A 24756-nucleotide genomic window follows, 5' to 3' on the forward strand; every position below is an offset into this window, starting at 1 on the left:
GCATCGATCCCCATATTCTTCAACTACGAATTTTTTTTTCCCTGATAAATCTTTTAGTGTTTCTTTTATATCTTCCTTCTCCCAGTCACCAACATTGTGGCCAGCATTCATTCAGAATCGAACGATGAGTCGATGCCCCAAAGTTCGGGGCAAGTCAAGACTACCAAACAGCTCTCGGGACTCCGGGTACCTTTCTGACGACTCGCCCGAAGACTATGTTTGGAATATTGAGAATGAGACACCGCCCAGGAGGGGACGCCTTCTGGATCGCACCAACTATCACCTGTCTGTAGACGGCTCAGCAGCTGGAGACAGAGGTTCGGAAGATGACAAGAGCACGCACTTGTCACCGTCAACTATACGACGACCGAAGTTGGGCTCTGTGTCTCCCAATCACCCGAGCTCGCCTTCAGTAACGCCCTCCAAAAGGCCACGGGTTTGTAACAGCTCATCGCCCCGCAGCGTTGGCTCTCTGCACAGTCCGGACCGTTTCGTTCCTCGCCGAGACCCTGCCACGCCCTCCTCCGAAAAGATCCGGGTCACCAAAGATCTCGACTCTTTTTCGCCAACAGAGAGATTGTTGAGGCATCAAAGTGCCACGTCGGATCCTTTCCAGAGGCCACAACAACGTGTTGTTGCTTTAGCATCCAACTTTCGATCCATATCAAACTCGATCTACCCAAGTAAGCTGCAAAAACGGCCGACTCTTCAAGATACTAACAACGAATAGTTCCCACGGCTCTGTCTGTCATTTCACAGAGCCAAAACCAGAGGCCGGATGGCCACGGTACAGTCTGGACCGTTGGCGGTCCGGCCCCTCCTCCTGGAACCGCCGTAGATGATGGCCGTGGTCACTATCTTGAGAGTGGCACGAACGCGCGGTTGTTCACTACCAATTTCGCCACTTCTCGTGTCAAACGAAGAGAGGACTATGAGCGAAACCAAGGGATCGTCGCCGATGCTTTGCAAATCAACCAAGTTGAGAGACTGCTCGATTTTGAGCATCCGGTCCCCTCGCTGAGTCGAACATTGACACAAAAGAGCCAGCAAGCACAGCTAGATTCAAGAACGCACTGGACCGGAACAAAATGGGTAAGCCCAGAGAAGAATACCGGCAAGTGTTTTCCTGCCCACGCGTGCATTTTGCCTTGCTGACGTTTTATTACCGCCTGCAGTTACACGGCCAGTGCAGCACAATCTACCCACCGCGTCTTACAAAGTACTTGACGCACCTGGGCTCCGAGATGACTACTACTGCTCCGTGCTGGCGTACTCACCAACTTGCGGTTCTCTGGCTGTCGGGTTAGGCAGCGCCTTATACGGATGGACAGAGCAATTTGGCGCAGTTCCCATCGACTTTTTCCATCACAAAGGCTGGGTCACTTCGTTGTCCTTTTCCTCCGTGGGAGGGAGCAAAGCCATCCTCGCTATCGGGAGAGCTGGCGGTCAAATAACTCTGATATCCCTATTCGAGAGTCTACCGCGAATGTCGCTCAGACAACAAACCTCAGTCAGCTGTGTCAGCTAGCGGCCAACAGTAACAATGAGACCGTCCAAGAACCCAAACGGTTCTGGTGGCCTTGTGCCCACGGAAGACCTTCTCGTCGGTAACGAACAAGGCCAGATCTGTTACTACGTTGTCGAGTGGCCACATACGTGGGAAGTAGGCCGAGACTCTTGGGGTGGCACGACAACACTGGTGGCGACTATTGCAGTTCATACTCAGCAGATATGCGGTCTTGTTTGGGCACCGAGTGGCCGTGAATTTGTCTCCGGGTCCAATGATAATTTGGCATGCTACTTCGAGATTGAGAAGATGCTGAAAACACGCAAGCGCAGCAGCAGCACATCATCCAACGAGACCGTCCGCCGAAGTCGAAGATCAGAAGTCCGCTCGAGGTCACCAGAAATCGCCGGCAACAGCTCTGAAAGCCGGTTTTCTTGGTTACCCAAGAGCTTGGAGTCGTTTCTTTACGGCACATCTGCGAGCGAAGCCATGGCGGAGCCAGACGTCCGAGGCAACGGCGGCCACCTTGTTCAAGGACAGGCAGATGAACAGACCACCTTTATTCGCGGATCAGAGAAGCATTGCTGGAGGCATGGCGCTGCAGTCAAGGCAATCGCCTTTTGTCCCTGGCAAGAGACTCTCATCGCTACGGGGGGCGGATCGAGCGACAAGTGCATTCACTTTTGGCACACGGGAACAGGCACCGCCTTGGCTACCATTGCCGTATCGGCACAGGTGACATCGTTGATCTGGTCCACGACACGACCCGAGATCGTGGCTACGTTTGGGTACGCAACACCGGATCACCCTTATCGAATCGCTGTATTCAGTTGGCCATCGTGCGAACAGATTGGCGCTGTTGCGTTGGACAATGGCGCTCGTGTCCTGTATGCCATTCCGTACCCTGGAGCACCAGCTGATGCAAAAAAGGGAAGTCGGAGTGTGAAGGAAGGGAGCATCGTCATGGCTACAAGTGATGAGAACGTTAAGTTCCACGATGTTTGGAAAGAAAGAAAGAACGCCCCGATGGGTGGTGTTGGGGTGTTGAGTGGCAGCGATATACTCGAAGGGCTGGACGGTATTTTCAAGGAGGGGGCCGTCATTCGTTAGTGCTTGTGAAGGAGTGAAGGAGTTGAGAGTAGACGCATTGATAGAATGAGACAATATGCCTCCTAACAGAGTTGCCTTGTGGTGAACAAGTTGGCTTTCCGTGTTTATTCCGAGACGGAACAGGACAATTCGACGTCCGCTTGTTGAAGTTCAAAGCCAACGTCAAGGCGGAGATGCGAAGTAACGATCATTGCAGCACCATTGCTGGAGCAGGCGCGGATGACGAAGAGGACAACTTACCAACATCTCATGGCTACGAATAAACGCAACAAGTACACAAATCAGTGACAAGGCAGAAGTGAGCAGACGAAAAGACGATCCAAGTTGGAGCAGTGATACATCCTGTAAGCATGTGTGAGTCTAGACCGTGCCCAGAGCGGGAGTAGTGGAAGCTCCAGGCCCCATTTCATGGGTACCTACCTACCTTACAGCTACCTACCTTAAGCCCGACGACCTCAACCCACCAGAAGCGCTACCCCGGGCGCCCCAGGCACCCTAAATCCGCAGGCGGGCGACTGCATCCCTGTAAATGGCAGGAACCGCAAAGCCGCTGCCTGCACCGCAAACGTAATCCGACCTGCTGGGCGCCGGGCGGACTGTCCTCCACATGGCCTCTCAGCGCTTGGTGTCTCAACCCCCGTCCCCGTTCAGGCGTCGCCTGCATGAACACCTCCAGAACCCCGAATCTTCAACACATCCGCTCTACCCACGTCCGAGTCGTGTTTCGCCGTCCAGATTGAAAGCAAGTACGCATCATCGAGTGTTGGAGTCGCACAATTGGCATCGAAGCCGCTTTCTTTGTTTCCTTCTTTTCCCTTTAGACTATATACCGAGGGCACAGGCACACAGCGGCAACCATGTCCAGCCTGAACCAGCTCTATCTCCTCGCCGACCACATCAAGCTCTCCCTCCTCGAGCGCCAGCGCGCCCAGTCGCTCAACCTCGACGCCGACACGCAGGACGGTCACATTTCACGCTCGTTGGACCAGTTCCGCGATGGCCTGGAGTTTCTAGATTCAGAGGTCCAGCGCCTCCAAGGCGCCGGCGATGAGAGGTAACCCTTCCCGTCTTCTCCGACACAGAGAGACCCCCATATCTCCAAAACGTCAAGCGACGTCATGTTCCGGACCTTCTCCACCGACATCACCATCAGCAAAAAAGAAACATGCGCTGACCAGAGATGCGATCCAATGTAGCGCCGCTCAGAACATCACCGACTCCCTCCCCGCCCTGCAAAAGCAGTTCTCGGACCTCACATCCCAGTTCCACGGCTTCTCGAACCCGTCCACCTCGTCAACGACCACGTCCCCGAACGACCCGTCCCTCTCCCCCGACTTCGCCGCCGCTCAGTCCACGAAACCGCTCAAGGGCTCTCTCCGCGGCCTCCCCGCCGGCGGCTCCGCGAACAAAACGGTACGCTTCACCGACTCGCCCGCCGCCGCGGAGGACCCCAATGCGGCCGCCCTCTTCGGCGAGGGCCGCTACCGCGACGACCCGACAGACTCGGCGGGGTACCGCGACCAGGCCGAGGGCATGGACAACCAGCAGATCCACGAGTACCACTCGCAAATTATGCGCGATCAGGACGATCACCTCGACCGGCTGGGCGAGTCTATCGGGCGCCAGCGGGAGCTGAGCATGCAGATCGGCGACGAGCTGGATTCGCACGTCGCGATGCTGGACGAGGTCGACGGCGTCGTGGACCGGCACCAGGGACGCCTGGACCGCGCGAGGCGGCAGCTGGGCAAGGTCGCGAGGGACGCGGGGGAGAGCAAGCAGATGATTGCCATCATTGTGCTCATCATCATTTTGGTTCTGTTGATTGCTATCTTGAAATGAGCTTGGAAGCCCTGATGAAAAAGGTCTGGCGGGTTTTTTGGGGTCGTCGAATTGAGGGCCACACATTGTGTACTGGTCATCATTGGTTTTCTTGTCTTTGATTCCAAGGCGCATAGCATGGTTTGGCGTTTGGGGAGTCTTGCTACTTTGTAGAATCTTTCGTTACTCGGGATGACACCCACCGGCATACAACTCTTGATCATGGGTTCTTCAGCGCTCGCATTTCATAAGACGGTGGGCGCCCTCTTACTTGGCTACTCAAAAAAGGTGAACGACGGTCGATAGGGGACATGCTGTGGTGCTGCCGTCAAGGTGGCACGATAAATGTCGACCGTGCAACCCAGCCTCCTCTTGAACCAACGCATGTCATCAACGTGCTGGAAGGCTTCGGCGTCAACTTGGGCGGTGCGAGTGTTGAGAACATAGGCTACGATGCGGCTCCCGGATCTCCAACAAACGGGGTTGTTCCGTTAGTGCCATTGGTCTATTAGTCTAGTTGGTTAGGACGTCGGATTCTGATTCGCACCCAGATTCTTCCGTAGGCCCAGGTTCGAATCCTGGATGGACCTGATCTTTTGCCTTTTGCGTCAATTCACATCACAAACTCGTCAATTTTTCCTGTTGTTATCACTTGGTTTGTTGTTTTTATACTTCATCCAGGTCGGCGCTTAGATTTGACATGGATCGCAAGAGGATGCTAGTCTTAGGTGGCAGTGCTACCCACCCAGCCCCTCCACCAGTAACTCTCAAAAGAACCCTACTCATCTTTGTCAGATCTAAAGAAACTGCTTGTCGTTGTTTTTCCATTTCAACTTCGTCTGTGTCAACTGGTCAAAGAAATGCCGACGATGTCTTCTAAGAAAACGAAATCTTGTGTTCCCGCAACATCGGGCGATTTGTCACAATCATGTCATGAGTCCCATCCCTCCGCCCATCACGCGGTTTTGAGAGTGAGAGCACAAAGCTCACCACGAACAGACCAAAATATCAAGAGTCAAAACTTTGTCCGAAAACATGACTGCTCTTGAGTCCTTTCATGACACAGCCACATCTTGCAATGAGTTGTGTGTCGTGGTCAGAAAGGGATTTAGTTGGCCTTATTAGCCGGCCAGCCTGTCTTCAGGCCAGGCAGCACATATCTGACATTGAATGCCCATGAAGTAGAAAAACCACTTCAAATACAGGAATCCAATACACTATATAACCTTACGAAAGGTTCATCAGTACTCGACCATAGAAACACACACATACACACACCATGCGCATCTTCAGAAACCCCCCATCGGGCCTCGACGCAATCCTCAACCGGCCCCCCGAAATATCTTGGGACCGCCTCCTCGCCTCCCCCATCACCACCATCGCACGCTACCTCTCCACCTTCTTCCCCGTCTCCTTCCCGATCGTTCCCCGCGCAGACGACGCCGTGACGGTGGTCTGCATCTCCGACACGCACAACACGCGGCCGCGCCTGCCGCCGGGCGACATCCTCGTCCACGCGGGCGACCTCACCGTCTCGGGGACGCGGGCCGAGCTAAAGGAGACGGTGGACTGGATCAAGGCGCAGGAGCATCGGTTCAAGGTCGTGGTGGCGGGGAACCATGACCTCTGTCTTGACGAGAGATTGAGGGAAGGAGAAGAGGAGGGTGGGGTGGATTGGGGAGATGTGGTGTACCTCGACTGCGCGTCCGCCACGCTCAAAGTGCCGGTAGGCGGCGCCGGGGGCAAGACGAGAAGTATAAAAGTGTACGGCAGCCCGTACACGCCGCAGCACGGGAGCTGGGCGTTCCAGTATCCCCGGTCCGGGCCGCTGGATCCATGGGCGGGGAGGGTTCCCGCGGGGACGGATGTGTTGGTCACGCATGCGCCGCCGAAGGGGCACATGGACGATCCGAGGGGGAACTGGGGGTGCGAGATGCTGTTGAGGGAGTTGTGGAGGGTGAGGCCCAGGTTGCATGTCTTTGGGCACGTTCATTGCGGGCATGGGGTTGAGGCTGTTGGATTCGATGAGGTTCAGGGGGCGTGGGAGGATGTTGTGTTGAACGTTTCAAAGGGTGGAAGGGGATTCGGGGCGTTTGCGAGGATGGTGAGGGCGTGTATTGGCGTTTGGTGGAGGGGTGGTAGGAGGGGGAGAGGGGAGACGGTGCTGGTGAATGCGGCTGTTGTGGGTGGGCTTGGGGATAGGTTGGTTCGGGAGGCTGCTGTTGTGAGGATATAGGGTAGATGTAGGTTGAAATAGAGTCATTTGATAGACAAAAGGCAACTGGGATCAGTGGTTTTGCGCAGTATTCGAGTCATATCTGCAAGTCAGAGGCCAAATCGACCGCTGATGGGCAACTTGCGTCACAAGGAAGGGTGAGTTTACAGTCCTAGAAATACTATAAAGACTCTTTCATTTTCTGCGTACACAAAGTAAGAACAAACGCAATACCGGTGAAGCCGCTATCGCTGTTCCAGAAAAGACCCGTTCATATGGATTCAGCATAGGGTGGGCAGGCGTGCGCCCTTTTATATATGCCAAACCCAGAGGCAAACTTTGTGGCTCTCTCTGGCATCTCCGTCATTCCTCATGTGTTGCGTTGCTTCACACGTAACATATCTCACAAGGCTACAAGCAAGGGCCCCTGCATAAGCGCTGTCGATACACCATGATCATATTGAACATATATTCACCTACTCTCAAGCTTTAAGAACTCTTCGCAAAGTAAAGGACATTTATGCAGTTGAGATAAATGAATAGCATCGCAGATTTATAGCTGTTCTGAGATTTTCAGGCTAAATTTTGACAAATGTAAGTCCTTCTAGCCCCTGTGCTAAGCTATGGAGACAGCAGACGCGAATTGAATGAGACGATATCGAGGTCTCAAACACAGCTTTCTTCGGCAGTGAAACGCTCCAATAGCGGATCTAGAAGTCAGATGACTACAGGAAAGCATAGTTTGCTCCGTTTCAATATAAACGGTGGGCATGTATACCGTTCAAATACGTAGACGATTCCGACAGTGGCGGAGGTTAGTTTCGTACAATACGATAAACAGCTCTTGTGGATTGTGGATGCATACACCAATGATTCGTCCATGTTTGAGATCTTTTTCTGGAGACAAAGACTGGCTCAAGCAAGGAGATTGCTTTCCGGTGTTGGTATTGTCTGTTTCGTCCATTTCAAATGACACAAATAGAACTGTCAAGAACCTTCCAGCTTGGTAGTCCAGAGATACAAAATTGACCTCGTTAAGAGCGAATCAGGCTTGTTGGATCATAATAAAAAAAGAACTTCAAGCAAAGCCGGTTGTAATCGACCACAAATGAGCTCCTGGTCAATCCATGAATGCTACATTCACTAGCAGAATCGCGTCTCCGATGTTAGTACTGCGCTGCAAGTTGTGATGCTGAACCCAGACGGCAGGCTTGGTTTCAGTGGGCTCTCTTGTCCTCGGTTCCATCCATAGAATACTCTACAAACAGCAGCGGGAACGCTGACTTGTTCAACTGAGAGAAGTCTCAATGTTGCGAATGGGGCATGTTGCCGTCGGCGATTATGAAGATGGCAGAGTGTAGCAAGCCGTGGAGACACATGCGATTGTCCCCTTGAGTTCTAATGACAAATCCTGGCAAGATATAGTTTCTCGAAAAGGAGTTGACTCCAGACATCAGACAACAGCAGTGAAGGTTTAGAGAAGCAATGACGGACCGCATATCTGGATCATCTGCTCTCATTCCGGGAAGAACATGCAGAGACCAGCTGACAAGTCTTTTTGTGATATCGGCCGCTCACGATAATGGGCCAATGAGGTCGAGCAGAGTACACAGAATTGCATGGAGATGTCAAGACAACACAACATCGGTCGCTCGATTTAAAAAAATGAGACTAGGAAGTCTCACACTGCCTTTCAATCAAATCAAACTTGTGCTCTCCACAGACTCCTCTTCAAGTTCGACGCACTAGCAAAACACAGATTTGGAATCATCGGCTTACTTCGCCGCAGCTATTTTCGGGCATGAATAGTTCGACAGAGAAGACGAGGTACAAATCTTATCCCTATGCGGATGGTGTGCAGTCGAATAGCGGCTAATGATCATGACGATACCGCTTTCAGTGGTCGACCGAGGCTCACCAAAAGCCGCAACTTCCAGTCAAAATCATTCTGTGCTCGTGAAAATGTGATTTCAGGACTTGACAGCATAATTGTAACGGTAATCAAGGGCGTCACCATCTTTCGAAATACTGGCAGTGAGTCTGACAAAGCTCAGAGAGACGACATGACAACGCTTTAGATCGCGTCTTTAAAAGCCCATCGTAACCTCCAAGTGTTGAGCTTCTCAAAATCAACTCGGAAGCTGCGTACGATAAATTTGAAGAGAAGTTTACTTAGTTTCCCAATTGGAGTGATAAATTCATTCACCACTCGAGGGCCAGCCACAGCAGCAGGAAAAGGAACGAGTCTACAGCGGTTGCTGCTTGCCATCTTGGTCATCGGAGTATTGTGTATAATCAATATCAGACAGAAACGAATTGAGGTAATACATCGCCTTAAATCATTGAGGAGCAAAGAGCAAAAACAGCACGTTGTTCTGGTCTGGCTAAATCTTGGCATCATATAAAAGTCAAGGACGCGCGTTGTCAAGAATTGCTGAACATTCTTCAGCCTCTGTCTCCTTTTATAGAATAGTACCAGGTCCCTCCTTGCATCCTTATAAGCTATACCCATGCGCAGTATTCACTTTCCTCGGCAAGATGAAGACTTCCTCTTAACTGCTGCTTCCAAATGCAGAGCAGGCATCTCCTATCGAAACGAGAAGTAGAGCAACATAATCAGTTTAAGCCAAAGACAGCAAGTCCCGAGCTTCTGTCGACGCTAGTCACCCTTTCCCAAGTATTCGCGTAGAGATATCGAGGTGCACAGTCGAAGGCGTGGCCGCATGGGCATAACATAGCCCCTTGGATGACGAGGAATTGTGATAGCCTGCTCTCAAGCCATGCCTTTCCCCGCCAAGCAATCTGACCGATACCCTCGAAGACAATGAATGGCTTGCTCATCCTCATCGTCTCCCGATGTCACTTAAATACTTATACCCGCCACTGGGACTCACGAACGTGCTCGTCCGGAAGGCGCACCCGGCACCCCATATAGGGGTTATCTGAGCAGCGCCATGCTCAAGGCTCTAGGCCAGCGACCAAAAGATTCGGGGTGCCAGCCTACCGGATTTCGCTGTGTGGAAAACAAAAACTCTGCTAAGGACAAGGATAGACGAGCCTGATATTGACCTCTACATGGATAGCGAACCTTCGTCGCTGGCTTTGACCCCCCTCGCTCTGCTATTCGCCTAGGAATATCACGACACTTGAGGCGAGAGACTAGAATCCTCCGGAGGTTGAACTTGCGGCATCGGGCTTGTGAAAGCGTCTGTTTCTGCGGCCATGCTAGGTCGAAACCAAAGAGCACCTGATTTGTGCTGCAGGGAGACCATGACGATCGGATTCCGACATATATATTCCTCGCCGTAGTTGGAATACACATTTCACCTCCGCATCCCAAATCCACACTACCACGCCGTAAAGTTTCGATCTTAAACTTAGCTTCATCATCTCATCATGCTTTAGTAGCTGGCTTCATAACCTGTCCCATTCATGGATATCCTACAACACTCCAAAACCCATCAACACTCATCATCCGCCCCCAACGCCCCGACACTAATCATCTTCAAATTCGGCCCCAACCCAACAAACAAGCTCTTGTGCCGCTTCCCTGGCATAGCCGTAAAACTCAAACTCTTAATCGGCGTCCGGCCCTTGATCCCGTCCACAGCAGGACACCGCAGTCTCCGCCCCGACAGCAGCGAATACATTCCCACGTCCCCGTCATCGTGCGCCGCCGCCACGACCCCGGCGTCCGCGTCGACGGCCCAGCCGATGTGCATGTGCGCGTCGTTCTTGTACCCCTCGAACTCGACCACCGGCTGCACGCCGTTCGGGAGCAAGCGGCGGTAGCGTATGTCGAACACGGCCATCAGCGACCGCGGCCCCGCCGCGACGAACTGGTGCGGGTTCACGGCCTCCACGTGCGCGACGGGCCCGATGGGGAGGAGCTCCCAAGCGTCCCACATCGTGCGCATGTCCATCAACTTAATGGTGGGGTTGCGGCCGCCCGCGAACAGGACGTTGGGGTTGTCGGGGAGGAAGGACGAGGTGAAGAAGTCGCCCTCCGGGGGGCCGGGGCGGGGCCGGGGTGGGCCGAGCCATCTGACGCGCTCGTCGCCCATGAGTCTGAGCAGGCCGAAGCTGGTGCCGATGACGCAGACCATGTTGGATGAGGAAGGCGGTCCTATGGTCGTTGAGTTTACGACGCCCTCGTGGCGGCCGCTGCGGTAGGAGATGTGACGGAGGTTGTTAGCTGGAGGTGCGTCAGTGAATGGGATCTGTGAACGGCACATAGGGGGCAAGTTACCCCTGTCAAGCAACCACTGCGGCCGGTGGTCGTTTGGGGCAGACCGTGGCGGCGAAAAGAGGTAGAGGTTCGTATTATTGCTCGGTTCCCGTGATGTTATGATCATACGGTGTGAGTTAGGGTGGTAGTTGATGGATGAGATCTGAGGGCAGCCAATCATCTCATGGCGATGCGACAGCCGATGCTCCGGACGACTGGAAGCATCTGTACTGAAAGATATCCTGCGAATGTCAGCATCTCGACACCGTAGATCACCAGACCAACATACTCGTCGTTCTTGTTCGTGGGTATATACGACCCGATCACAGTCTCCTCGTCAACAGCTGCAACACTTTAGCATACGCACACCAACTCAAGACCTCATGGGGGCCAACTCACTCGCATACGCAACCCCGAGCCCCGTCTTGTCGTCGTGCCCACTGACCCAAAAGCACGGGATGTTGGGAAACCTCCCCGTCGCGAAGCTGGGCACGAACGGCACATCCCCCTTGTCCGTCAACCCCCTCGCCCACGCAGCGGCAGGGACATCGTTCACCCCAAAGCTGCTGCCGCCGCCGCCACCGCTCCGGATCTTCCTCTCTCTCTTCACGACGCCGAGCTCGGCCTCGAGGAAGCCGCCGAGGAGCGGGTCCCGGAGCACGGCGGACCGGACAATGTGCCGCTTAAGCCTTTCCTGGCGCGCCGCGACGGCCTCGGCCTCGCGATGTTTGACCTTGCGCCGCTTGACGCTCTCTGCGGACCACGCGGCGTTCTGCGGCGCCGACTGCGTCTTTTCGATCTTGAAGTACTTTCCCTTCTCCTCGTCTATGAAGTCTTGTGTCAGCCGGTTTGTTTCTTGTTTGTCCGTGTAAGTCACCCCGGGGGTAGTGGGCGGGGTGGGTGTGCGGGTAGCCCACCATAGTAGAATCCAGGGATTTGCATCCGTTGTTGGGGTGCCATGGCGTCGGTGTTCGGCGCCGTAATCAGCGTCGCGCTCTCTCCGGCTCCGAGGCTTGGTGAGATTCAGAATCGTAGCACTGGGATGTCGGTCCCGAGGTGAAAGATCGGTGAGTAAGTGCCAGCCCAAGAAATGAGTGGCACAGGGTATGACTTGAGTCCTAGTCGTTGGGAGGTGGAGGAGGGTGTGCTTCCCCAATAGGTAAGAACACCAAGAAGAAAGAAATAAAAATCCAACTAGCTTCCTTTGATCCAAACAGGGTGGCGCACAGTTTGTCAAGCTAAGCGAAAAGTACTGTGAGCCAATCTGGTGATGTGAGTGTGTGAATGTGTTGCCCGTCTGTGCAAGAGGGTGTGTACCACCACAGCAGATTCCAGCAGATCGTCACTTGCACGTGTGGTTCGGGTGAATTTCATGCATGGGCCTTGCGGCACGATGTCGTCGACGAGCTGACAAAGGGTAGAGCACCCCCTGGAGAAGATGGCGTCGGTGGCGCCGAGCTGGCAGTGTGGTACGGCAATGGGGTTTCGATGAAGTTGGATGAGCGGCAGGAATGGCCGGGGGAGCACACCACCAGCAGAGGTGGAAGAAAAAAAGAAGGGAAGAAAAAAGTGGAGAGTGTGGTGGCAGTCTTCGGCACCGGCGCCGGCCTATGAACTCCAACCTGGAACACAGCAGCAGCTCGGAGACGCCCTGAAGAGGGTGTGGTACACTGCATTGAAGCGCTGTAAGCCCGGCGCGGGCGAGCTAAAAGCCGCCTTACTCTAAACCTCCGCTGATGTGACAGCCCCAAATGCCGCGCGTGTGGAGGCGGAATGCAGCCCGCGCAGCACCAGGACTACGATCCGCGGCGGCCATCGCTCCCTGGGGAAATAGCGAGACTAACAATTAGCTCAATACATACCACCATCCATCACCAAACCAACACTACACCCAGCTGCGCGGCATCTCCTCGGTCTCGCTGGAATAATCGGTCGCTCTTCCACTAGAACAAGTTTCTTACCCCGGTCAGCCTCAAAGTCCACTTGGAGAAGCTTCCCCAACCTCCGCTTGTTCCAACAAGCAGCCATCAACGGCCAAACTCGGGCAAGGCCCGCTAGGGAAGGCTTGATCTTTCTCCCACACACACCCGACGCCCCCTTGTCTTGAAGTTCTGGCCAAAGGGCTAGGCGGCTCCGAGGCGCGGCGTTACTGACGATCTTGGTAATTCTGATTAGCTCATCTAGAACCATGCCAAAGTCTGACAACGGCTTTCGACGGTCAACGACGACCGGTTCCCGCGCCGTGGAACGGGGCTCTCGGCGATCTGGTAAGTGACCAACCTCCCGGGACAAACGCCTAGCATAGCATCTCAGTGGAATCAAACGGTCGACTTTGCGGCTTGAACTTGCGAATGAGATATAGAAGAAATGGCCAGAGGATCGAGAGGCGCCAGCCAAATGTCTTTCCCAACCTCCAGGGCGTTCGTCGTGACCTTCGCAACCATTCAGCCTCCTCACATCCGTAACACCAGATTGAAACCATCGCCAAGCCAGTCATTCCCAACAGTTACACACAGCCAGCCCCAAGTACCGTAGTGAGAAAAAAGAAACCACACAATGTTCAAGACACCTACCCTTGAAGCCAAGCTTGACCAACACCACCTCGCCCCTAAGAAACATTCCACGCGTTCCACGAGAAAAAACGGGCAGAAACCCCCATCCACACCGATCCAAACTCAAACCCCTCCTCCCCACCCCGCCGCCCCTCCACCTCTGAGGCGCCTCTGCTGAGTGCTTGCTTGCTTGCCCCTCCACCCCTCCGCCAGACTTCCCGCCAAGGCCAGTGACAGCTATCCAAGCTCCCTTTTCCCCTTTCCTTTCCACCTCACCAAGCTACCTGCCCAAAACCTCTTCCTCACCACACCTATCCAACCTCTCCTCAACCACCCAAAAACCGCCAAAATGGTCTACACAATCACCGTCCACCTCCACGCCAACGACCACCCCGACTCCGTCGACCGCCTCAAGGCCAAGCTCGTCGAGGCCTCCCGCGTCTACTCCAAGGACAGGGAGACCGTCAGCTGGTTCGTCATGCAAGACGTCCACGACCCCAGGTCCTTCACCATCGTCGAGCGATTCGAGACCGAGGCTGTAAGTCAAAGCCATCTCTCTCTTCCCCTTCCTCCCCAAATACACGCCCACTGGGTTGTCAATGACCAGCCTGACTAACTTGTCTCCTCCGACCACAGAGCCAAAAGTACCACCTCGAGAACCCCTACTGGAAGACCTTCGACCCATACGTCGTCCCCCTGCTTGACCGGCCCATGGACTTGAGAAGACACGAGGAGCTGGATACTTCCAAGGACGTTGTCGTTCCTCAATAGAATATGCACATGATTAGAGAATGAAACAATTGAATACACATATAATACCCGGACCTTGAAGACGTTGATGTTCGATGGGATACGAATTGACTCAAAAATGTACCTTGTCTCAATCCACTGAACAAGATGTGTCATCGAATAATACATGTGTGGACGATATCGAAATTCTTCCAACCAGCCAACACATGATGTCACTTCAGGGCAATGAGGGTTTATCATAAATTTTACGAATTTGTATTAGGTCTATGCGCACTACTAGGGTATTCTCCCCCTCCACTCGAATCACAGTAATTACCGATGAGGTCGACATCAAACTGTTTTAAACAAAGAGAAGGCGATGTCACTCCTCCTCCGGTTGATTAAGGCCAAATGTCTATGCGGCCCAAGAAAGAGCACCCAGAGCCGATGAAGTACGACTCTGGAGAGACATCCTTCTTTACTGCGACTTCTCGTGCTGGGTAGAGACACGCTGCAGGGAAACGACTGGTGAAACAGTTAGCTAGGGTTCTGTAACATGACACCTTTTGTGGGGTGGGATTTATAAACTTACCAAAGTCCTCGAGCGAACGCTGCTTCTGGCTGCCCTTCGGGGACTTGCCATGCATGAGGTTGTCGAAGCCCTTGCTGTCCTCGAGCATGTAGTAAACTCCGGCGCAGACGCAGAAGACACCGAAAGAGAAGATCCAGATACGGACAACAGCGACGATGGAGGTCTGCTCGCCGCCCTGGAACCAACCGAAGATACAGAAGAGGGTGGCGAGGATGTCGACAACCAGGATGGCACCAGACAGCTGCCACGAGGGGATGGAGGACCAGAAGGGGCCGTTGGCACGGGTGACGAAGATCAGCCAGTTCTCAGTAAGGGAGATCTCAAGGAAGAGAACCTCATCCATGTTACCGAAGTTCTGGACGATACCGCCGTCGGGGCCGTGAGCGTACATGGTGGTGACAGTAATCCAGGTACCGACAGCGAGGACGACACCGAGGAGAACGGACATACCCCAGAGCTTGGGCAGGTTCCACTTGACGGGGGTCTTGGAGAAGGGGGCGTTGTCATAGGCGATGGCAAGGGTGGCGATATCGGCGAAAATGGCAATGAAGACGACAAGCTCAATGTTCAGGGAACGGTTGAGAATGGCGATCCAAAGACCAAGGTAGATCTCCAAGTGGATGGACAGGGCGATACGGTAGACGACGTAGGCGTACATGCGGTGGAAAATCTGGCGAGACGTCTTGAGGGCGTCGATGATGGCACCAAGACCGGGAGCAAGGAAGACAATGTCGGCAGCGGAGCGAGCGGCGTCAGAGGCACCCTCGACGGCAATACCAGTATCGGCCTTCTTCAGGGAAGGAGCGTCGTTGACACCGTCACCAGTCATGGCAACGAGGTAGCCACGCTGCTGAAGGATCTCGACGACGTTGTACTTGTGCTGGGGGAAGACCTCGGCGAAACCATCGGCAGCCTCGACGAAGTCGTAAACCTCAGAACCGGGCATGTCACCGCCACCACCGAGACCAAGGCGCTCAGCGTTGTAGATGTTGGTGCCGAGACCAAGCTGGCGAGAAGTCTCACGAGCGATACCGACGGCGTCACCAGTAAGCATCTTGATGGACAGACCGAGAACCTTGGCCTCGTTGACAGTGCGGGCGGTATCGTGGCGAGGGGGGTCAGAGCAGGGCATGATGCCGAGGATCTCCCAGGCACCGTGCTCACCACGCTTGCGGGCAACACCAAGGGAACGGAAACCACGGGTAGCGAACTCGGCAACCTTGTTCTTGTAGGCCTGGTCGATCTCCTCGGGGATCTCGTGGTCCTGCTCGACGGTCTTGAGGACGAAGAGGGGAGCACCCTTGACGCAGGTAATCTGCTCACCGGCGGGGGACTGGACGATGGCGGTAACCTTCTTGGAGACGGGGTCGAAGGGGAAGAACTCAAGAACCTGGTACTTGGACAGGACAGACTTGGCGCGGGGGTAGTAGCGCAGCGACTTCAAGAAAGCCTTGTCGATGGCGTCCATACCCTTCTTCTTGCGGGAAGCAGCCAAGCAGGCAGTGAGCATGAGGTCCTCGGGGTCGACACCGGCGACGGTGTAGGGCTCGGCAAGAGAGAGCTTGTTCTTGGTCAGGGTACCGGTCTTGTCAGAGCAGAGAATCTCGACACCGGCAAGGGACTCGATGGCGGAAAGCTTCTGGACAATGGCCTTCTTCTTGGCGAGGTAGGCGGCACCGACAGCCATGGTGGTGGTGACGACGGCAGGAAGACCGACGGGGACACCGATAATGGTAATGGCGAGGGTGAAGCGAAGGATGTCGACAATGCCGTTGGAGCGGTAGAAGGAGGAAACCCAGACGATGAGGAGAGTGAAGACAACGAGGACCAGGAGAATGGTACCAATGCCGTTCAGGACCTCAGTGAAGTGACCAGTGCCGGAGTTGGCAGCGTTGACGAGGGCGGCAGCGCGACCGACGAAGGTGTTGTCACCAGTGGCGGTAACGATGATGAAAGCCTCACCACGCTTGATAGCGGAGGAAGCGTAGCAAGAGTCGTTCTGGTGCTTGTCGACAGCCAGAGACTCACCAGTGATGGCGGACTGGTCGACCTGGAGGAAAGCATCCTCGGTCACGATCTTTCCGTCGGCGGGGATAATGGTACCCTCCTCAACCTGGAGGATATCACCGGGAACAACCTCGGGGGCCTCAACCTCCTTCAGGGTGCCGTCACGGAGAACGACAGCCTTCAGGGCGAGAGTCTTCTTGAGTTCGGCGACAATCTAGGGTGGGGGTTAGCAATGCAGCTCTGGGAAACCCTTGGCAACGCATGCCAGGTGTGGGGCCGAGTTGACTTACAGATCCGGCCTGGAATTCCTGAACGAAACCGACAACAGCGTTAAGCAGCAAAAGACCGCAAATGACACCGAAATCGATCCAGTCCTCAAGACCGGCAGCCAGGACGGCAGCGGCCTCCATGACGAACTGAATAGGTCCGACGAAGAACATGAACTGCAGCCAGGTTAGCGAATGGTTCGTGGCATACCGACAAGGTGCGCGGGGCGACATACAAACTTCAGGACAAGGTTCTCCTTGGCCTCAGCCATCTCGTTGCGACCCCACTTCTTGCGGCGGTTGAGAACCTCTGCCTCAGTGAGACCCATGCGGGTGTCGGTCTGGAGCTGGTCCTCAGGGACGACACGGCCAGTGCCAGGGGTGGTGTCTGCGAGCCATTGGGTTAGCTGATGCCGTTGTTGACGAGAGTGTGTAGGCTCAGCCAAGTTGACAGCGAGTGCTGCGAACTTGGAGAGCTACACGGGGATGGCAACGTACCCTCTTCCTCCTCATCGATGTGGCCATCCTGACTCTCGAGGTCCTCAATAAGGGCATCGATGTCCTCATCCTCTTCCTCCTCCTCCTCGACCTTGGCCTTGGAGGCAGCGGGAGCCTCGACGGGGGCCTTCTCGTCGAATCTGTGGCCCTCAATGGGCGTGTTGATGGCCGGCGCCGCGGCGTTTGACTCGGCCATGGCGACTGTTGTGAGGCAGACGAGCTCTGCTCAGGCTATTATGCGCGAATAGGGTATAGGTCGCAAATAATAGGTGTTGAGATTGGTAGGTATTCCGTAATACGGCGAGGCGCTGCTGGTTTCTAGGACAAGCCTAAGAAATACTGGTTTGATCGCAGGATACGCGTAGGAAAGGTGATTGAGAAGAGGGAGAGTGGAGAGGGGGGGAGGTTGAGCACCACACGAATGTGAAAGGCGATCTATACCTAGAGGCAGCCTTCGTGGGTGATGAAAAAAGAAGAGAAAGGAAGCACGGCTGTAAAGGTGCGGAAGCTTCGCTACTTTAAAGAAAGTGCGGGCTTGGGGGGGAGAGACACGAGCGACACCAGAAAGAGGCGACGACTGGGCCATCAATGTGCATGTGTGTGTGGTGCAGCAGCAGCAGCACTGCGAAGGAAGCAACAGCAACAGCAACAAGCAGCAGGCGCAACCGTGGTAGAGGGTGTGTCTGCAAGGCGGGAGGTGTGGGTCAGGGGAGTGAATTGAGAGATGAGATGGGACCTTTTTGGGGTGGGTGGGCGTGTTGGAAGGCAAGGCGTGGGTCGTGGAGCATGTCGAGCGAGCTATCCGGCCGACACTGACCCAGGGCAGAGCGAAAGGAAAAGGGAAAGAGCAACCCAAAGGGCCAATCCGTGAATCCACGGCCCAGAGAGGTACCCACTCTACGTACCCGCAACCGACGGTATTGCTAGCTCGCCCGCTTTTTTTTCCTCTGTGTCTCTCTCTCACACAGGTCGTTCGGGCACTCTGAGCAACAGCGAGGGAGGAGCGAGGAAAGAGCGACGCGATGGACGGCCATGGACCGCGGACGGCGGCGACGGCAGCGGCAGCGGTTCGGCAGGACCACAAGGCCAGGCCAGAGCCAGGACAGGACTTGTTCGCTTCCCTTGAAAGCTGACGATTAGAATTATTACACATGACAGGCACAGGGCTCAGAGCGCCAAATGGAAGGAGACAATGGCTCCATTGCGCGAGGCATGTTTAATGTCAAGCAGAGCTGCCAAATACCGGACCAGACCTTAACACGCGCGCCGTAAGGTAAGGAAGGTCAATGGCAGCAACGCAACGGTAGCAGCATGGCAAGGTCCTCCGTAGGGGAGAAGAAACAAAAGGTGCAGGGAAGGTGAGGTAAGGTCCAGGTCCACTATAAAGGCTCCACCTCCAGACAAGGTAAAGTAGGCAGGTACCTGTTGGCCAGGTCGCGGAGAAGGCAAATGAAGCTGGAGAAGCTACACGCCCAGATCGGTTCACGGTACGCGATATCCATCAGCGGCGGGCACAACGCGGCAGGGACAGCACTCGACTGAGCAGGACCCAGGACCCAAGACTGGCCAGACCAGTCAGGATCTGACCTCGCCTGGGGGCCCAGTCAGTCATCCAGACGAGGGAAGGATTGATTGATGATGAGCGCGAGAGAAACCTCTTTGAACGAACCTAGTTAAACTATGAAAATGTATTAGGATACAATGGCCTGGGGGTGCCAGGTACAAGCTTGCAACACAGTACGGATTGAAGTTTGAGACGACGGACCTGTTTGTACGAGACGACGAAGCAAGATATTTTTTCCCTCTCGCTGTAAGTGTCTGAGGGTATCTCCGGCTTGGCTATGGCGGCAGATTTTTCCCGTTAGAAGAACCGTCAAGGCCGCAAACAGCCTGCCCGATGAGAATGACAGATACTGCGGAAAACCATCTAGTTACGGGCCAGCTGAAGCAGCGGGCGGTGGAGGTGACGACGAACGATGAGTGAGCGAGGGAGCCGCGCCTCAAGCTTAGCACCCACGGGCCAACAACGCCGTCATCTTGCGCCAGAGCTTGAGGGTGCTTGGGATATTTTCCGTGCTGATTCCCCTGCGGTTACGCGGATGGGATGGCACATTTGGGGCAAAGCTCCCAGTCCCAGCGGTCGGCAGGGCCATGCAAACACCCAGACGGCCTGTTTTTCCTTGGGGACCCTTGCGCGCACACACTTGCAAGCCGGCCAGTGTGCGTCACAGTGCGGCAGGCGGGATGGACAAGGTAATCTCGCGAGTAAACAAAGTACAACGCCCCACATGGACTCGCCGGGCCAGAGTTCCCAGGACCAGGCGAGGTGCAGGTTTCCCAGCGGAAGAAACACCGCTCATTGGACAATGTCACTGAGAGCATGGGGGGAGAGGTAAGGTACAGCGGTAGGTACCTGGGCTCAGTGGGAGCACAGGTGGAGTCGCCGTGTGCTTGAAGTGGGAAGGTGGTCCCTCATTCACTTTTTTTTTTTTTTCTCCTAAGAGGTATGGATGCTCTTCTACTGGGCGAACCGGCTTCTCGCCGCACTAACACACACGACCAAGGCTACGTATCGATTTTTTATTTTTTTTTCTTCTTTGCTCAGTCATCCGTCTCGCCCACGACGCCGCAACCCCCACAGTCCCGAGGCTTGTGACTGGCTCGCTGACTGTCGGTGATACCTCGCTCATCACTCGTGGGGAGCAGCCGGCCAGCAAAGGTGTGCCCGCGGCTGCTGTTCCTTTCCTCACCTCGAGCTTGTGGAGTCGCCGACTGGGCAAGGTGAGCGTGGGTGAGATAAAACGCCAGTCGAGGTACGTACAACCTTACGCAGCACTACCTGGTCTCGGCGGTACCTTGTCCAGGTCTGACTACCAAGAAGCAGTGAAGGTTAAACACCAATTTGTAGGTAATTTTGAGGTAAGCTCTTCTTCCATCGTACGTACCTGTTGACATCCTGTTCTCCGTACCTTTACACCAGACTGTCTAGCCTCTGCCCTGCCGCGGGATTGCTCGATTTTTACTGCGTCTTTTTTTCTTCTTTGCCGTTGTCCTTACCATCCTTCACTCGCCTTCGAGGCGGCCTTTCCGCGTTGTTTCCCTTCCTGGGGTCTCCGGGACCGCCCAGGCACACGGGCACATTCTGCCGCCTGCGCAGCCTGTCGCTCGGCTGTAAGGGTACGAAGGTCAGCCGGTAGAAAGACGAAGGCCAGCTTGCGCGATTTTTGCACCGTGGCTGCAAATGACGACACTGCTCCCAATCGCAGGCCTTGCACCGTGGAGTTTTTGTCGTCGGCCTCGTCTCGTCTCAAGTCGTTGGATCGTGCGCCGCCCACGGCTGATGGCTGTCATCAGCTTGCCTCCGACTCTGTCCCTTGCCGCCCGAATGGAACCGCACCGCTGCCGTGAGCTTTGACGCCCGCGATGGGTGGCTGGTTGAACGGTTTCATGGGTTGACGGAACATGACCAGGTCGACAACGACGACGACGACAACAACAGTGACAACCGATGGGCGGACGGAAGGCGGTCAGCATCAGCACAGCAACGGTCCATGTCTCTATCCAACGGTCATTAAGTGCCTCACCCGGTTCAATTGAAACAATGCGACGCCAATTGGCGCATTCGGGCTCCCACGAGGCTTGTCTCGCCCGGGATTTTGTGGATGGAGATTTTGGACTGCAGTCGCTGTTTTCTTCAGTCAGTCACCACACACACGCATCGCGGACTATACGCCGCGTGCCATTCTGTCGTCTCAGACTAACACGGCTACTAGTGCAAGTTGTGAAAAAATTGAAGTACGTATCTTCCCTGGACATCTTTCGACATGGGATATTACGGCATCCACACAGTTTCAAGGATAGGACAGCAGCACGGTCCAGACGACAGCTTCTTCCCATCGTTGTCGTCGTCGCTGTCGTTGTCCATGACTCCAGGAAAGTGGATCACAACAAGCTTTTGGCTCTCCAAGAGTCGCTGCCAGTCATGAGCGTCGACCACTCCGGGGCCCTGGCTGCTCGTGATTGAGCTTTGACAACAGGCTTTCTTTGGGGTGGCTGGGAAGATGGGAGTTGGGAGTCGAAGGCGACCGTCATCAACCCTGCCGGATGCCCAGCTTTTTTTTTTCTTTGGCTTGCCCAGCGCCCTGCGAATGCGAACCCCCAATCAATCGAAACCTGCCAATCGTCCCGTCTCTTATCAGGAAACGGCCCTTTCAAACTTTTCCACCACCGTGCACCGTATCCGCACTGTCGGAGCGCCATTTTCTTTCCAATTCCTGAGTCTTGGCTCGAAGAGACTGGCCAGTGGCCGCCCTGCTGGCTAACAGCTACGGGTAAGGCGGCCTGTGTTGGACGATACGTACTGTGTCGTTCATTGGTCTATCATTTGAATGTCCGGATGGATTTTTTCTTTCTCAACTGACGGAATTCTTCCTCTGGTTCTGCAGCAGCAGCAGCCGATGAACGGCATTCATTGTCCAACCACACACGTTCCGTAAACTGAATTCGGCACCTCGGCCATCCCTTGGGCGCTAGACGTGGACGGGAGTGTCTTCTTCCTCCGTAGGCTGCATGTTGCGCCTCGCTACAGGACTGACGAATGACAAAAAGAGCGCTATGCGAGGCACTCCGGACATGCGTGCATTTCGATTCCTGCACCTACGGATGTTTCTGATGTCTCGACGTTACGTACAGTGACAGATCGCGCACTACCCGTGCCCGTCTTGTGGGTGCCCTCATGAGCAACCTACACAAGGGCGGCCTTCCTTACCTTGCGGAAGCTACCGGCAACCGCCACTATCAAACCCGCCCTACTGCACCTGCACCAGTCTTGCAAAATGCATTAGCATTAGGCTCTTGGGGCGGCTATTCCGCAACGACTTGGTCTTGTCTGCTTTTGTGCTAGGGCAATCGCCGCCAGCACCGCTGTCGCCGCTAACACATCCCGCTCCTCGCTCAGGTCAATCCATCAAGTCGGGCCATCCACAATTCACGCCCACACACAACCGTTGCCTGTCGTTCGACAGACCTCCCCCAGTCTGCGGATACCTACCGCGGTGTACGAACGACACGAACGACGACACCGACCTCAAATCCCACTATCGACCCCAAGCCTCTCTCGTCCTGCCACGACGTGCCAGCCGCGTCCATCGCCGAGACCCTGTTGGTCTTCCCCAAATCCCCAATCCGAGACCCTGTCCTCCATGGAGATGATGGAGTTGGAGGCTGGCAGAGAAGGTCAGGTAGGTACACTACCTACCCTGCTGCATACTGCGTATCCGTCCAGTATTCCCCTCAAGCGGAAAGCTGCCATCCCCACCATCTCGCCCGCCCACCTCTAATCCCTTCCGCTGGCCCATCTAACATCGATCCCGGCGAACGAGAAACCGAGCTTTCGCCCAGCCCGCCCCGCTGTGGATGGGCCAGGACGATGACCTGACAGGCTCGGGATGCCCTCGACGTCGCTTTCCCCAAGGCCAAGACTCGACGCGGTCTCGTCCTGCTGCGCGACTCTGGTCTGGGTGCTTCTCCAGCCCGGGGAAACGTGGGATTCGACTCTCGGCATTGGCTAGGTCCTGCAGCAAGTGCAGCAGCTACCCCAAAATGCCTCTCAAAGACACTCTCCAAGAGGCAGTTGAAGCCGTAATGGCCCGTATCGAATTGTTCTCGATGCTCGGCCTCGTCCATAGACCATCCGCCATCTGGACCGGCGGAGAATAACCTCAGCGAGCTAATACGCATTATCCACGTTGTGTTCTCGACTATCAGGCACGCGCTACGGGACGGTTACCCACTGTTCACCGCACCTCGCATGCATACAGGGTCCCCCATTGTTTGCGGAAAAAACCCTCGCTGATTTTCCACCTCGAGCTCCAGCTTATCGCTCGTCAGGCAAGAAAAACATGGGCCTTGTGTATCCGTACCTGTAGCACTACCGAATACCGACGCCTCCATTGTACTGAGTATGGAAATGGATCCCGGCCGGACGTTCTGCCTTGCCCTGTGCTTTGCTGAGCTGGCATGCCCAACTCAGAATTGGATCACGAACCAGCAGATATGCCGAGTCGGAATCGCACCGATGGCCCCAATCCCTTCTCCGAGCCTCGTCCATCAGGAAGGGTTTCGCGCCTCTACGTCATCCCGACAAGGGCTTTCAATTCCTAACCTCTCTCTTACTCAGTCAGCCGTCGCCGCTCCGGCCGATCCGCACCACTCGACAGGTCGCTTTCGCACCCACCACTAAACAATGGCAGCGTGACTAACAAACGCCTCTTGCCTCGCCTCGCGAACCACACAGCTGACCTAAGCTTTCTGGGAATTCCACCTGATCGACGCTTGAACTATCTCCGTACGAGGCGCGCATCTCCAGAAACCAGTTCTCGCCAACCTTGTGATCGGAGCCGTGTCGGTCAGCCTTCGGTCTCGCCGTTGTGGACGCCGGGGGATCCAGTCTTCCACGCTCGTCCTCGGTCTGCTTGGCCATTTTGCCTTCGCACGCGCTGGAACTACCGAGCCGCCTGCCCGTTTACTCATCCGGTTGACAGCCACTTCGATGGGGACTCCTAGCTTTGAACAAATTCGCCGACACTGAAACAGCTCACCGAGAGACTGGCACGAATTACGGATACGCCTCTCTCTTACACACGGCTACTTCCACTATCCCAGCCTGCCATGCCTTGCCGGTGGCCACGGACGACGCCCGGGCCTACACTGAGCCCTTGTGTTCTCGCCAGGCCTGTCTGGTTCTCCAGAATCCAACGGCGGTAACCTGCTGCGAACCTGGACAGCTGGAGCCTGGAGAATTCTCGCCTTCGCTCGCCTTACCTCGCAATTGTCCTCGTGGACTCGTGGGGACTCTCGGCGCTTTCTCACCGCCGTCTTTGTGCTCTCCCACATCTCCGTTCTTAGCAATGAAGCACGCAGCGCCTGAGCCGGCAGAGATGAGCCATTTCAAATCTTGCAGCCGGATTGGATGATTTGCATATCGTCCACACATCTGGTCTTGGCCACCTGGGGCACACCACTGTACCGCTGCACCACTACCCACCACCACAGGTCGGAAACGCCCCCCGGCTGCTTGTTCCCCCCGATTTCGTCCCTCGAATCGCCCTCGCTGCACTGTGCCTCCGCTCCCGCATCCTGTAGAGTGCGGGGATTTGACGGCCCTGATTCTCCCGCGCTTGCTGCTGTGAGCCTGCCGGTCGAAGCCTCATTCGGCCGTCATTCGGGTCTACAT

General features: G+C 55.2%; 7 protein-coding genes across 7 annotated transcripts; 5 read left to right on the forward strand and 2 right to left on the reverse strand.

Annotated features, from left to right (window-relative positions):
• Positions 1–124: 124 nt before the first annotated feature.
• Positions 125–1307, forward strand: CGCS363_v002623 (uncharacterized protein; the record flags this gene model as incomplete). Its single annotated transcript, XM_036634472.1, has 3 exons — positions 125–683; positions 731–1092; positions 1176–1307. 3 exons carry the CDS (start codon positions 125–127, stop codon positions 1305–1307), a joined length of 1053 nt encoding a protein of 350 aa, XP_036500094.1.
• Positions 1308–1543: 236 nt separating this feature from the next.
• On the forward strand, positions 1544–2617 carry AMA1 (Meiosis-specific APC/C activator protein AMA1; the record flags this gene model as incomplete). Its single annotated transcript, XM_036634473.1, has 1 exon — positions 1544–2617. One exon carries the CDS (start codon positions 1544–1546, stop codon positions 2615–2617), a length of 1074 nt encoding a protein of 357 aa, XP_036500095.1.
• Positions 2618–3474: 857 nt separating this feature from the next.
• On the forward strand, positions 3475–4456 carry syn8B (putative syntaxin-8B; the record flags this gene model as incomplete). Its single annotated transcript, XM_036634474.1, has 2 exons — positions 3475–3671; positions 3814–4456. 2 exons carry the CDS (start codon positions 3475–3477, stop codon positions 4454–4456), a joined length of 840 nt encoding a protein of 279 aa, XP_036500096.1.
• Positions 4457–5714: 1258 nt separating this feature from the next.
• rglC-1 (putative rhamnogalacturonate lyase C) lies at positions 5715–6671 on the forward strand (the record flags this gene model as incomplete). The annotated part of the gene is made up of 1 exon (XM_036634475.1): positions 5715–6671. One exon carries the CDS (start codon positions 5715–5717, stop codon positions 6669–6671), a length of 957 nt encoding a protein of 318 aa, XP_036500097.1.
• Positions 6672–10111: 3440 nt separating this feature from the next.
• On the reverse strand, positions 10112–11838 carry CGCS363_v002627 (uncharacterized protein; the record flags this gene model as incomplete). The annotated part of the gene is made up of 5 exons (XM_036634476.1): positions 10112–10845; positions 10900–11120; positions 11168–11222; positions 11278–11703; positions 11796–11838. 5 exons carry the CDS (start codon positions 11836–11838, stop codon positions 10112–10114), a joined length of 1479 nt encoding a protein of 492 aa, XP_036500098.1.
• Positions 11839–13779: 1941 nt separating this feature from the next.
• CGCS363_v002628 (uncharacterized protein) lies at positions 13780–14201 on the forward strand (the record flags this gene model as incomplete). The annotated part of the gene is made up of 2 exons (XM_036634477.1): positions 13780–13968; positions 14067–14201. The coding sequence occupies 2 exons, from the start codon at positions 13780–13782 to the stop codon at positions 14199–14201; spliced, it is 324 nt and encodes a 107-aa protein (XP_036500099.1).
• Positions 14202–14637: 436 nt separating this feature from the next.
• pma-1-0 (Plasma membrane ATPase) lies at positions 14638–17718 on the reverse strand (the record flags this gene model as incomplete). The annotated part of the gene is made up of 5 exons (XM_036634478.1): positions 14638–14684; positions 14752–16972; positions 17049–17201; positions 17261–17412; positions 17523–17718. 5 exons carry the CDS (start codon positions 17716–17718, stop codon positions 14638–14640), a joined length of 2769 nt encoding a protein of 922 aa, XP_036500100.1.
• Between the last annotated feature and the right edge of the window lie 7038 nt (positions 17719–24756).

The sequence above is a fragment of the Colletotrichum siamense genome (genome assembly GCF_013390195.1).
Source record: "Colletotrichum siamense strain Cg363 chromosome Unknown KSG_Cg363_contig02, whole genome shotgun sequence".
NCBI classification, from domain to species: Eukaryota; Fungi; Ascomycota; class Sordariomycetes; order Glomerellales; family Glomerellaceae; genus Colletotrichum; species Colletotrichum siamense.